The sequence below is a fragment of the Heterocephalus glaber genome, unplaced genomic scaffold (assembly GCF_053883595.1).
Source record: "Heterocephalus glaber isolate CG9 unplaced genomic scaffold, H.glaber_assembly_v1.0 deba00001733, whole genome shotgun sequence".
Taxonomy (NCBI): Eukaryota; Metazoa; Chordata; class Mammalia; order Rodentia; family Bathyergidae; genus Heterocephalus; species Heterocephalus glaber.
This window is the reverse complement of record NW_028258444.1, coordinates 17,562,012-17,573,820: the sequence shown is the minus strand read 5'-3', so window position 1 is coordinate 17,573,820 and position 11,809 is coordinate 17,562,012. Positions and strand designations below refer to the sequence as shown.

At 42.3% G+C, this 11,809-nt stretch overlaps 1 protein-coding gene across 3 annotated transcripts; it reads left to right on the top strand.

Annotated features, from left to right (window-relative positions):
* The first annotated feature begins 33 nt into the window (after window positions 1-33).
* Znf641 (zinc finger protein 641) lies at window positions 34-10,910 on the top strand. 3 transcript variants are annotated; one of them, XM_004863087.4, is made up of 6 exons: window positions 34-161; window positions 2,899-3,107; window positions 3,683-3,774; window positions 4,998-5,127; window positions 8,737-8,850; window positions 9,719-10,910. In XM_004863087.4, the coding sequence occupies exons 2-6, from the start codon at window positions 2,924-2,926 to the stop codon at window positions 10,471-10,473; spliced, it is 1,275 nt and encodes a 424-aa protein (XP_004863144.1). In that variant the 5' UTR covers window positions 34-161; window positions 2,899-2,923; the 3' UTR covers window positions 10,474-10,910. The 3 variants fall into 3 exon arrangements, with proteins under 3 accessions (XP_004863144.1, XP_087056392.1, XP_087056391.1); XM_087200265.1 differs by having other exon boundaries at window positions 85-161; window positions 2,919-3,107; XM_087200266.1 differs by lacking the exons at window positions 2,899-3,107; window positions 3,683-3,774.
* Window positions 10,911-11,809: the final 899 nt, after the last annotated feature.

The following is an 11,809-nucleotide window of genomic DNA, read 5'->3' as shown; positions in this document are numbered from 1 at the left end:
GAGCTCCGGAAGTGGGCGGGGTTTCCTGTGCCCGTCCCGCCCCGCCCGCGCCCGCCACTCGCTGGGCTGCCGGCGGCCCGGGAACGCCAGCTGACGGCGGAGGGGAGGGGCAGGCGGCGCCGGGGAGGGAGGTACCGGGCCGCGGGCCAGACCGACCCGGGGTGAGTGGGGCCCGGTCGGAGGGTGCTGCGGCCGGAGGGGGAGAAGCCTGGCTTCTGGGGGGCGGCTGGGGGGGCTCGGCCACCCAAGGGGGCGGGAGAGGAACGCGGAGGCCTCCGGCCGCTGCTTTTCCCCGGGGGCCCAGTGACGTTCCGTGCCATCCGCTCGCCCTGTCGCTAGTTCCCCTCGTCGCTGTCAGGCCCGCGGGCTCCCGCCGCTGTCAGTCGCACGCAGGTTACCCCGCCACGGAACCCTTTCTCTTCACTTGTTCAAGCCCCAGCTTGAGGGAAACCTGTTTTCTGACCTCACTTTCCCCGATCCAGTTCTGCCTTGCTCGGATTCTCTGAAATCTGACCCTCTCCAGGGACACAGTGAAGAGACGGAGGGAAGAAGCAACCTTACTCCTCAGCAGGCTCTGGTCCCGCCCAAGCCCCACCTGCGGCTGGGGCCAGGATTTTCTGACAGCCGGCTGGGTTCATCCCTGTGCCCTTGGACCACTCTTTTTGATAACAGGGCCCTGTTTGCTGTCCAGCAGCACTCGTTACAAAAACTTCTCTCTGCAGATGCCTTGCCACCCAGTTATGTGAGGAAAGGAGGGGAACGAGAGCCAAGTACCCAGGCGCTGGCAGGCATGGGATTATTCTGGAATCAGGAGAAACCAAGTTAGGGCTGCTCCTTAACAGCCCTGGTGCTGGTTCTGCCATAAACATCTTAGGAAATACAGTCTGGGGACAGGTACCCACCCCTTCCTTTGCTAGACTTTTGCCAGCACTTCCCCAGGTTTTCTGTCGGGGTCTGCAGAGACTCACACCTGGCTCAGTGGGCTCAGCAGAAAGAGGATTCCCATCAATGGATCTTCTACTAGAAGAAACGAAGAAATGGGTTTGAGACAGGTGTCCAGATACTTAGCTAGAAGTAAACCCTTGGGAGTGAATTTGCCAAGAGAATGAGTAAGACTTAGGATGACGAAGGAAATTGGTGTCTTATGTGTAAAAAGTGAAAATGCAGAAACTGAAATTCGGAACACAAAGCTTAAGTGGAAGTTTCATTTTATTGCTTTGTCGGGAATTTTCCTTTCTCATGAGAAGACTCTAAAACAAAAACCTTAGCTGGGAATCAGCCTAGGATGCTCCCATAAGGCCCCAAGCCATCTTTGGACCTCTGAGATGATAGGGGAGTTTGTTTTTCCTGTACACTGGGCTTAGGATTCCCACTTGTTTCTTTTATTGAAGAAAAATAGGCAAGGAAATAACTGCATTGACATCTTTCATTACCTATCCTGTCTTCTGGGTCCTTGAGAACATTAGTAAATGGAAATGTTTGAAACAGGATTTTAACCAAGGTTCTCACCTGTTCTTTGGAGCTTTTTACTGGCTCTTACTACATGGGTAGTGAATAAGAATCACAAACTAGAAAGGGATTCTGCAGTCTTACAATTGACTATTTCTCAACTGGGATTTATCCTGTTCTTAAAATGTGTGAAGCAAAGAAGGGCCCACCACCTGTTCTTATTCACTGTAGTATTATTCAGAATTTTAAAAATCTAACCTGAATCTGTTCTCTTACAATCAAGACCCACCCCTTAATCTACACAGAGATAGAGAACACCTCTCTTTTTATTCATTGGTAGTTCCATTCATCAGCCTATTATTTCTTTGCTAGGAATTGAACCCAGAGCCTTTGCACTGAGCTAGATTCCCAGCCCTGTTTATTTATTTATTTTTGAAACCAAGTCTTGCTAAATCACTAAATTGCCCAATTTGGCCTTAAACTTGCAATCTTCCTGCCTCCTCCTCCCAGAGTGCTGCGATTATAGGTGTGTGCCATCAGACTTGGCCTTATCCCTTTCTTCACCTTAATTTCTCTTCTAATGAACACACACTGACCTCTCCATACCCTTCTTTAAAATTGAATGTGTTTTTCTAATGAGACAAGACTAGGACTTGCCAAACAAATGGGTTTATTCTTGTATCTTAAATCTCAGGGCTGTCATGTTCATGTTAGCAGCCCCAGTCCACATTTTTTCCATTATTTTTTACTTTTCTCAATTAAACTTCAGCTTTTCACTGACCAACAATTTCTTTTATCTTTTAGGGTTTTGTCAGTCTTACACCTGCTTCCCAAGCTATCAGTCTATCATATTTAGTACAGGAGAGTGACAGGTCATGTGTCTCTCTGTTGAAGCTTATCCTAAGTGAAACACCATTTGGTTCAGCCTCAGAAAGAGGTGTGTGTTCATAATGTGTACATACTCCCTTGGCTGGGACTTCTACCTTTGGAATTATATCATTCTAAACTAATTGATGAGGATGTGATAGCAGAAAATCTTATGTGTGATTATACCTATCTTTGTTGATTGCAGGTCTATGTATGTTCCAGTATGTTTCCAGATTGCTTATGCTTCTCTACTTTTAGTGGTTGAGACAAAATAGATAGCTTATGAATTTCCAAGATTGCTCTTTTTTATATGATGTTCTTCTAGCCCTCAGGGATAATCTGTTTATATCATGAGGTCCCCAAAGTGACATTGCTGTGTAACACATGCCAATTTCTTTGTTCCTCCGAGAAGCATGGCTTAGGCTCAGTTAATTGGAAAACATCAAGCTATTAAAATTCATCTTATATTAAGCTTCTCTTATCCAGTTTCATCTTTAATCTCTGGGGATGTTCTCCATAACTTTCTCAGGAGTATCACCTCTTTTTATTTTCATGGCCATAGCTGATACTGATTTATTCCAGGTCACGATTTGGGCTTTCAGAAAAAATGCTTTCAAAACAGAAAGCAGCCCTGGGGACAGGATGGGAGTCAATGAATATACAACTGGATGGGACAGAGCCCCAGGTACAAAGGGGAAGCCAGGAGGAAGGGCCACGGAGAACAGCACCGGGGCCACTGGAGCACCTCTGCTGTGGCCTTGAAGAGGAGCCACAGTCCCTTCAGGAGAAGGGTGAGAACCAACAGAGCACGTGGGAAGCAGAATGCATAGAGTAGTCCCATTATTTCTGTTCAAACAATAGAGTTAAAAATTCCCACATTGCCATGGACTGAACAGCATACCCAATCCCAGGACTGAGCCAGTCATTCTTCCTGAACCCTGCTCTCAGATGCAGAATGAGTCCTGGATTCTCCAAGCCATATAACTGAGCTTCTCCTGTTTTTGCATAATCACTCCCTCTGCGTGCAAGTGCATAATTAGTAGTAGTGAATGTGGGAGATGAAGGAAGTGATCGTGACACTGATTACTGGCAGAGAATAGACCCAGTAAGGTGCACTTTATTAGTGAAAATTACATTTAAGTAATATAAATTCCAGCCACAGCTAGTCTTAACTAAAAGCCACCCAATACTCTTACAGAACATTTTGAGTGAAGGACTCTTCACCTACATTTATGCATTTGAATTTTACCAGTGGGCTAGATATAGGCAAAGATGAGACTCTTAAGCTCCTTTAAAATGGGCCCAGGTGCTTGCTGGCAAAGGGTGGATTAGTCCATCTCTAATGGTTCCTCTCTCCCCTCACCAGCTCAGTCTACTCCCTGGGTTCCTGCAATTCCCCAGGAGGGGAGCACCGGAGACTGGGAGATGGCAGCTGCACTTCTTGCAGCCGGATCACAGGTGGGCTGTGCTTCCCTTGGCCTCTCCCAAGGTCTCATCACAATTGCCTTTTAAAGCTTTGGCATCATCCCATTGATTTGTTAGTTCACATGAACACTGATGGTATGTTCGTCTTCTAACTGAACATATTCTATCCTGTTCCAAGAGGACTATGAGACCCTTGCAATATTAAATGGAGGCATAACCAAAGGAAAAAAAAAAAAAGAATCTTTGAGGTTAAGGTTTGTAAAGGATGGCTGTGATATATGCAGGTGGTTTTAAAAACAATAAATTAGCTTCCTTTAAGAAATAAATCTGGCTGGGCTGGGGATGCAGCTCAGTGATAGAGCACTTGCCTATCATACACAAGGCCCTGGGTTCAATCCCCAGTACCACCAAAAAATAAATAAATAATAATAATAATAAATAAGAGAGAGAGAAAAGATCTTAAAAGACTAGAAAGTGAACATGATTGGATAGATAATGGGGCATTTGGGGAAAAGAAGGAAAGAAAGGTATAAGCAGGAGTAGTGCCCAAGAAGTAAAAGAGGTCTAGATTCAGAAGGCATCATGAAAGCCATTGAAAGTAATAATAACATTGGTAGCAGCTATCCTCCCTGAGTGCTTACCATGTGAGCTGTTTTCCAAGTGCCTTATGTATATTAACTAATTTAATTCTGGGAACAACTCAAACATCCTATTTTATAAAAATAAAATAGAGCAGAGAGAGATTAAGGCATTTGTATAAGGTTACATTGTTAGTAAGTGGCAAAACTAAGAGTTATTTGGCTCCAAATTCAGGCCTAACTACCAACCTGTGCTGCCTAAAATGATAAAGATATAGCATGATAGGGGAGGCAAAAAAGAATGTTTTATTTATAACATATTTTGTTGACAGAAAAGGAAAAACCAAGTGGAGGTACAGAATTTCTGCGATAAAAAGAATAAGGCAAGCAAGATGAGACTGATGAATTTGTGGCACCTCCATTTTCTCATAATCCCACTAGGGAAGCTCCTCTACTTACATTACCTTCATTCACTCCTTGAGCATCTACCTTTATTCCTCTCTTTAATACCTCTTTACCAAAACCGTGTGCCTTACCCAGGGATCTCTGGGCAATTATTTTCCTAGATCTTCTCTTACCCTTTCTGCTCTACTACCATGGCTTTTTATAACTTTTATGCCACAATCACATTTTCTGTAAGGAACGGCTGCTGACAGATGATTCTATATTTTGTTTCAGGGCCTGGTAACCATCAAGGATGTATCATTGTGCTTCTCCCAGGAGGAGTGGCGGAGCCTAGACCCCTCTCAGACAGACTTTTATGGAGAATATGTCATGCAGGAAAACTGTGGAATAGTGGTCTCTCTGAGTAAGTACTGTATGCTCTTCCTAGCTATTAAAAGATTGCACCCTGGGAGGATAGAGCTATCTGCTTCAGGGATGTTGAGCAGTGTCTTCTAGGGGTCTTTTTCTGGCAGGCATCTATCTTAAACTTTCACCAAATAAAGAACACCAAGACTAATCCTAAGAGAATGAATAATGAAGGATCATCTTAAGAAAACAATAGCAAATAATGGTGAATTCAGGAGTAAAAAGTTTGGTGCTCTTCTTGGTTGGAAATTGGGAAGTTCTTACAAAGCAGAGAGGGGGACATCTGGAACTCTGCCCTTGGAAATTTGGGAACCATCTAGTTAGTGGAAGATGAGCATGTAAGGGTTAGGATAGTTGTAAGACTGAAATAAAGTTATGACCAGAAAGGAGAGTTGGGCTGGGAGGATTTGATGGAAGAAAACAGACCCATAGGGAAAGAATGTGATTTTCTAGTACAAAGGAAAAGGACTTAACATAAGTGGCAGAGTGTGGAGAAGAGGCTTGAGTGTGGACTTCTTTTACCTGGAGTCAGAAGCAGTAATCTAGAGAACTACTTTTTTGTTGTTGTTGTTGTTAATTAATTTTATTGGTACATTTTATTGGTACATTTTAGGTATACAGTTCGTTTACATTTATCATTGGGTGCTTGTACCTGTACATGATGTATCTTAGTTCCTATTTTTTTTCCCCATTACCTCTGTGCCCTTCACCCCCTCCACCCTTCCCTATTTACATAGATTTCATTTCCATTTTTTTTTCTTTACTCATAGTTTTTCCTTTCCCTCTTTTCCTTTTCCCTTCCCCTCCCTTCACTCTTTCATCTTTGGACCTTTGTTCCTATTTCAAATTATCAATTATTCATTTTAATCATTTTAACTCTTGTTTACACTGTCAGTTTCTCACACTAGAGAAACTAGTCAGTATTTACATGTGTGTCCTATTTATTTCACTTAAGAGTATGGCCTCGATATGCATCCATTTAGCTAAAAATAACTCTAGTTTTTCGTTCTCTATGGCTGAGTAGTACTCCATTTTATAAGAAAAACCACATTTTCTTTATCCAGTTTCCAGTTGATGAGCACTTGGGCTGCTTCCAAGCTTTAGCTATTACAAGCTGTGAACATGGGTGCACATATATCACTGTGGTGATTCTTTTAATTCTTTGGGGAAGATACCCAGCAGGGGAATACCTGGGTCAAATGGGAACTCTAGTCCTACTTTTTTGAGGTATCTCTGTACTGACTTCCACGGTGGTTGCACCAGTCTGCACTCCCACCAACAATGGAGAAGGGTTCCTTTTTCCCCACAACCCCGCCAGCATTTGTTATTGGTTGATTTCTTGATAGCAGCCATTCCTTCTGGGGTGAGGTGGAATCTCAGTGTTGTTTTCATCTGCATCTCTCGAATGACCAGTGATGTTGAACATTTTTTGATATATTTGTTTGCTTCTCACCTGTGTTCTCTGGCCACACTGCTAACCTTCCCTATCCTTCTTCCCATCTGTCTCTCCCTCCCCAACCCCTTCTAACTCCCCATCCCAAAGGGTAAAGTTGTTATACTGAAGAGTTTATTCACTATATGTTGGGTTGGTCCTCGATCTTGATTTAATTCACACAGCTAAAGGTGATAGATCAATAACTACCACAAAATATCATTTTCGAAGATGTACTTGATGCAGTGGTGTTCTGATTGTATCACTTGGGCTAAGGTGTTGTTATTGATCCAGTCAATGAACCTTCCTAGTATATAGAAAATGAAATAGCCTCAGAGACATTAGAGACTCAAAATTTAAAGACCAGCTATACCTGGAAGACACCTCTGAGAAGCAATCATTCCATAAGGGTTCTTAATTACAAGCAACAAAGATACCTATAATAAGCAATTTCAAACTATCAACCCAGGAGTTAAACCAAGGACACTACCAAAAACAAAAATGAGAAGACATTTAAGCAAGGCACAAACTCAGATTTCCACCCCACCAATGATAAATCCTGGGGGAAATGAGATGGAAAAGTCCCATAACCAACCACCTGGATACCCTGAACTGATAGCACAGGAAGTAACAAAACAGATGCATGAGGCTCTAAAAAAATTCAAAGCAGAAATAATCTCCCAGATATCTACAGAGATGGTGAGCAGAGTGAAAGACATGATTAGAGGATCTAGAACAGAAACAGATAAAAAAATAGATGAGCTCAGAAACATGCTGGAAGCCATGAATACCCAGCATAAGAAAGAAATGGAAACTATGATCGCCCAACATAAAGAAATGGAATCCATGAAACAGATTCAAACAGATATTCAGGAGATCAAAAACTCCACTGAAAGTATCCACAGCAGATTAAGGGAATCTGAAGATAGAATATCAGACATAGAAGACAGAATCACGGTTAGAGACCACAAGAAATCCATCCAACAACTGCTAGACAGATGGTGCAAAGAAGAATACCATAAGACTAATAGAAGTCCATGAAAAAACAGGAGAAAGCACAATTAACATAAAATAACTATTCACAGAACTAATAGTGGAAAACTTCCCAGACAGAGGTAGAGAATTGGACATACAGATAAGTGAGGCATATAGAACTCCAACTAGCCATGTTCAAAAAAAAAATCTACATCTAGACATATAATAGTCAAGATCCCAGAAACCCAACAGAAAAACAAAATCCTACAAGCAGTTAGAGAAAAGAAACAAATCACCTACAAAGGAAAGCCCATCAGAATCATGGCAGACTTCTCAACACAAACTCTCAAATCAAGGAGAGCCTGGAGTGAAGTATTTCAAGCCCTAAAAGAAAATAACTTCCAACCTAGATTGTTGTATCCTGCAAAATTATCTTTCAAAATTGATGGGGAAATTAGATACTTCCACGACAAAGGACACCTGAGAAATTTCATGAACACCAAACCAGCACTACAAACAATTCTAAACAATATCCTAGAAAAAAAACAATGAAAGTCACAACTCCATGAGGCCCAACAGAGGGAAACCACCAGGCAAGGTAAGACACTAAAGGGAAAGGGGGAAAAAATAAGAAATAAAAGAGCCAACAAAAGTAAAACGGCATGACAAGGATGAGTCAGTATCTATCAATTATAACCCTCAATGTTAATGGCCTCAATTCACCAATCAAAATAAATAGACTGGCAGCATGGATTAAAAAGGAAAATGCAACAATATGCTGTATATAACACACCTAACTCAAAAAGAAACTCACAGACTGAAAGTAAAAGGATGGAAAACAGTTCTCCATGCCACAGGAACCCAGAAGAAAGCAGGGGTGGCAATCTCATTTGCAGACAAAGTAGATTTCAAACCAAAACTAATTAAGAGAGACAAAGATGGTCACTACATCCTTGTGAAGGGAACAGTCCAAGAGGAAGAGATGACAATCCTAAATATCTATGCACCCAATACAAATGCCCCCAACTATACAAAACATACATTAATAGACATGAAAAACCAAATAAACACTAACACAATTGTAGTGGGAGACCTCAGTACCCCACTATCACAAATAGATCATCTAGGGAATTGCTTTTTACATAAATATAGACTAACTGTTGAACTAACTGATAGCTCCATTTTCCTTTCCCGTGACAGGATTTCCAATCCCTAAGCTGGACATGCTTTCTCAGCTAGGAGGAGGAGAAGAACAATGGGTTCCGGGCCCCCAGGACTTGGAGGAGAGGGACATCCTGAGGGTCACATACATAGGTGAGAACCTAGGATAGAGTTTTAGCCACTACCTTCTCCATTCTTGGGGTGTCATCATTACATGTCCTTCGAGTGGAAAGGTTTAGAGATTTTTTTTGCTTCAAAAGCAAGGCAAGGTAGCAGAAGGATTATTTAGAGGTCAGGCTCTAGAGTCAAATTTTGTGAATTTGAATTCAAGAGCCACACCTGTGTGAGACCTCAGAAAAGTAGTTAATTTCTTTTTGGTTTCTTCATCTGTAATTGTGAGAATTAAATGTGTTGACATGTTAGAATGGTGAGACAGTGCTAAGCATATAGCACTCAATAAATGTTATTGTTGTTATAGTTCAGCCTCCCACTCACTTTGCAAATGCCTTTCACAGTACCTGTACCATTGCTGACATGTGATAATCCAGCCAGTGATGATTAAACACATTCTTTCCCTTCTCCATGTATTCCTAGGTGGGAAGGTAATGATTAGTAATAATAAATAGTAATAAGTAATGTGAATAAATAATCATAGCATATGCTATTTATTAAGTAAATATATGTAGATACCGTGCTACCTAATACAGAGTGAGGGGGGAGGGAGAGAGAGAGAGAGATTATTCCTGTTTTGAAAAGAAATGAAAGCTTAGAATGAAAAGCTTAGTCTGAAATGAAGAAATGAAAGCTTAGTTCACTAGAATAGCTGAGATTAAAACTTGCCTAATCTGGCTCCTGAGCCTGAGCCTTAAAAACCTCTATGTCTCTTGCACTATCTTGTACATTAGAATGTGTTCTCTGAGTTCTTCTGGGGTGAGGCTTGGCATCATATATCCTTATCAGTGACTTGGGTCCTGAGGTACTCTATTGTAATGTCCTTTTTGGGGTTTTCCCTTCTCCACAGGAGATGGAAGTGAACAAGAGGGGGACACCCCTGAACTAGAAGCAGAACCTCCAAGAATGTTATCCAGTGTGTCTGAAGATATTGTTCCCTGGAACCCAGAGCAGAATGAAAACTGGGATTCCACACCCAGGAACTCCAGAGGAATGCTGCTGGGCCCAGCTTTTCTTCAGGAAGATAGCTTCCCAAACCTTCTGTGTAATACAGAGATGGATTCCCTGTTAAGACCCCATACATGCCCCCAGTGTGGGAAACAGTTTGTGTGGGGCTCCCACCTTGCCAGGCATCAGCAAACACATACCGGAGAGAGGCCCTACAGCTGCCTCAAGTGTGAGAAAAGTTTTGGGCGAAGACATCACCTAATCAGGCACCAGAAAACCCACTTACATGACAAGCCCAGTAGGTGCTCTGAGTGTGGCAAGAATTTCCGATGCAACTCCCATTTGGCCAGCCACCAGAGAGTGCATGCAGAAAGCAAATCCTGCAAGGGCCAAGAGATTGGAGAGAATTCTGGGGCTAGGAAACGGCAGCATGCAGCACCGGTGCCAAAGTGCCATGTGTGCACTGAATGTGGGAAGAGCTTTGGCCGAAGGCACCACCTTGTGAGACACTGGCTGACCCACACTGGGGAGAAGCCCTTCCAGTGTCCTCGCTGTGAAAAGAGCTTTGGCCGAAAACATCACCTGGACAGGCATCTGCTGACCCACCAGGGACAAAGTCCCCGGAGCAGCTGGGACAGAGGGACATCTGTCTTCTGAAATATGTTTCTGCTACAGCTATAATCAAGTTTATCAGCCAGTGCTAGTGGTCACTGCCAGGGCTGCCCCTCTCCGTGCACTGCAATGGCCAGAATAGTGAACCCTCATCCTGTCCCTAAAGAGATGATGTTCCAGCATTGGGAAGAGCATTACTCAGCAGTTCTGTGAGATAACACATATAAACGATGTTCTTTGAGCACAATTTTGAGAAACGGTGTATATTACGTGGGCTGATATTCAGCCTGAGCCCATTTACAAGGGTACCGTGTTATTGGTAGTTATAGCTGGGGTCACTTCTAAGTGGTTGGCATCTATGCTGTACCCATTGTTAAATATTTTGCGTATCAACCTTGCATACTAATTATATTCTCTCTATATATGTGTATAAAGAGAAGACCATTTTAGCATATTAAAGGCTCTGATTACTTTGGCAGTAATCTAGCTTCTATTAATATAATGTTTCCTAAATTTATTTGACCTCAGCATCCTATTTCACATCCCACAGAACTGGTGACTCCATGAAACACACTCTGGTGAACACTGGGTTACAAAGTACTGGGGAAACAGCAAAGAGATAGTGATCAGGCACGCAAACACCCCTTTGTATTCCTAGGAAAGCCAGGGGGGTCAGATGTTATTCCTGTGTGGGTCTGTCACCCTTACCTCATCATTCATATATATATATATATATATAATATATATATCTACACTCTCACCCCTACCTGCTGAAAAATATAATGACCTTTTCACCCCCTTATTCCTACCCCATTAGTCTACACATACTTATATCCAGCTGAGAGTCATGCTACAGTGCTAAAAGATGAACCTATGCCCCCAGTAATCCAGGCCCACACAGAAGAAAAAAATATTCCCTTGAACAAACCCTGTCCTCTTGACTGTGTTGTCTATGTGTATATGTGTGCAGGGTCCTTGAAGAGAGCATGCTAAGTGCAAATTTACCTGGTAGGTTTTCTAGGGGCTATGTTCTGGGTATGAGGGTAGTGGGGCTGTATGAGGTTTTTAATTTCAAGGTAGGAAATAATCTGAGTGATGAAGGAAGCATGAGTGGAAAGGGTTCAATGATATGTAAGTTGTATACAAAATTTTCCTCAGTATCTGTGAGATCAAAACATTGTAGATTTATATGTCTATATCTGAATCTCTGGGCTGCACATTGTTTTTATTTGGGAAGAGAAAGAGAATTCGTCAGTGAGATGAGCTGTTTCTTGTTGATTTCAAGCAAGGTGGACATATGTATATGGTTTGTACTGAGTGGGGGATTTTGTCTTAAATGCTTGAAAATTAGCAAGGGCATCATAGTGTTTGCAAGTTGTCA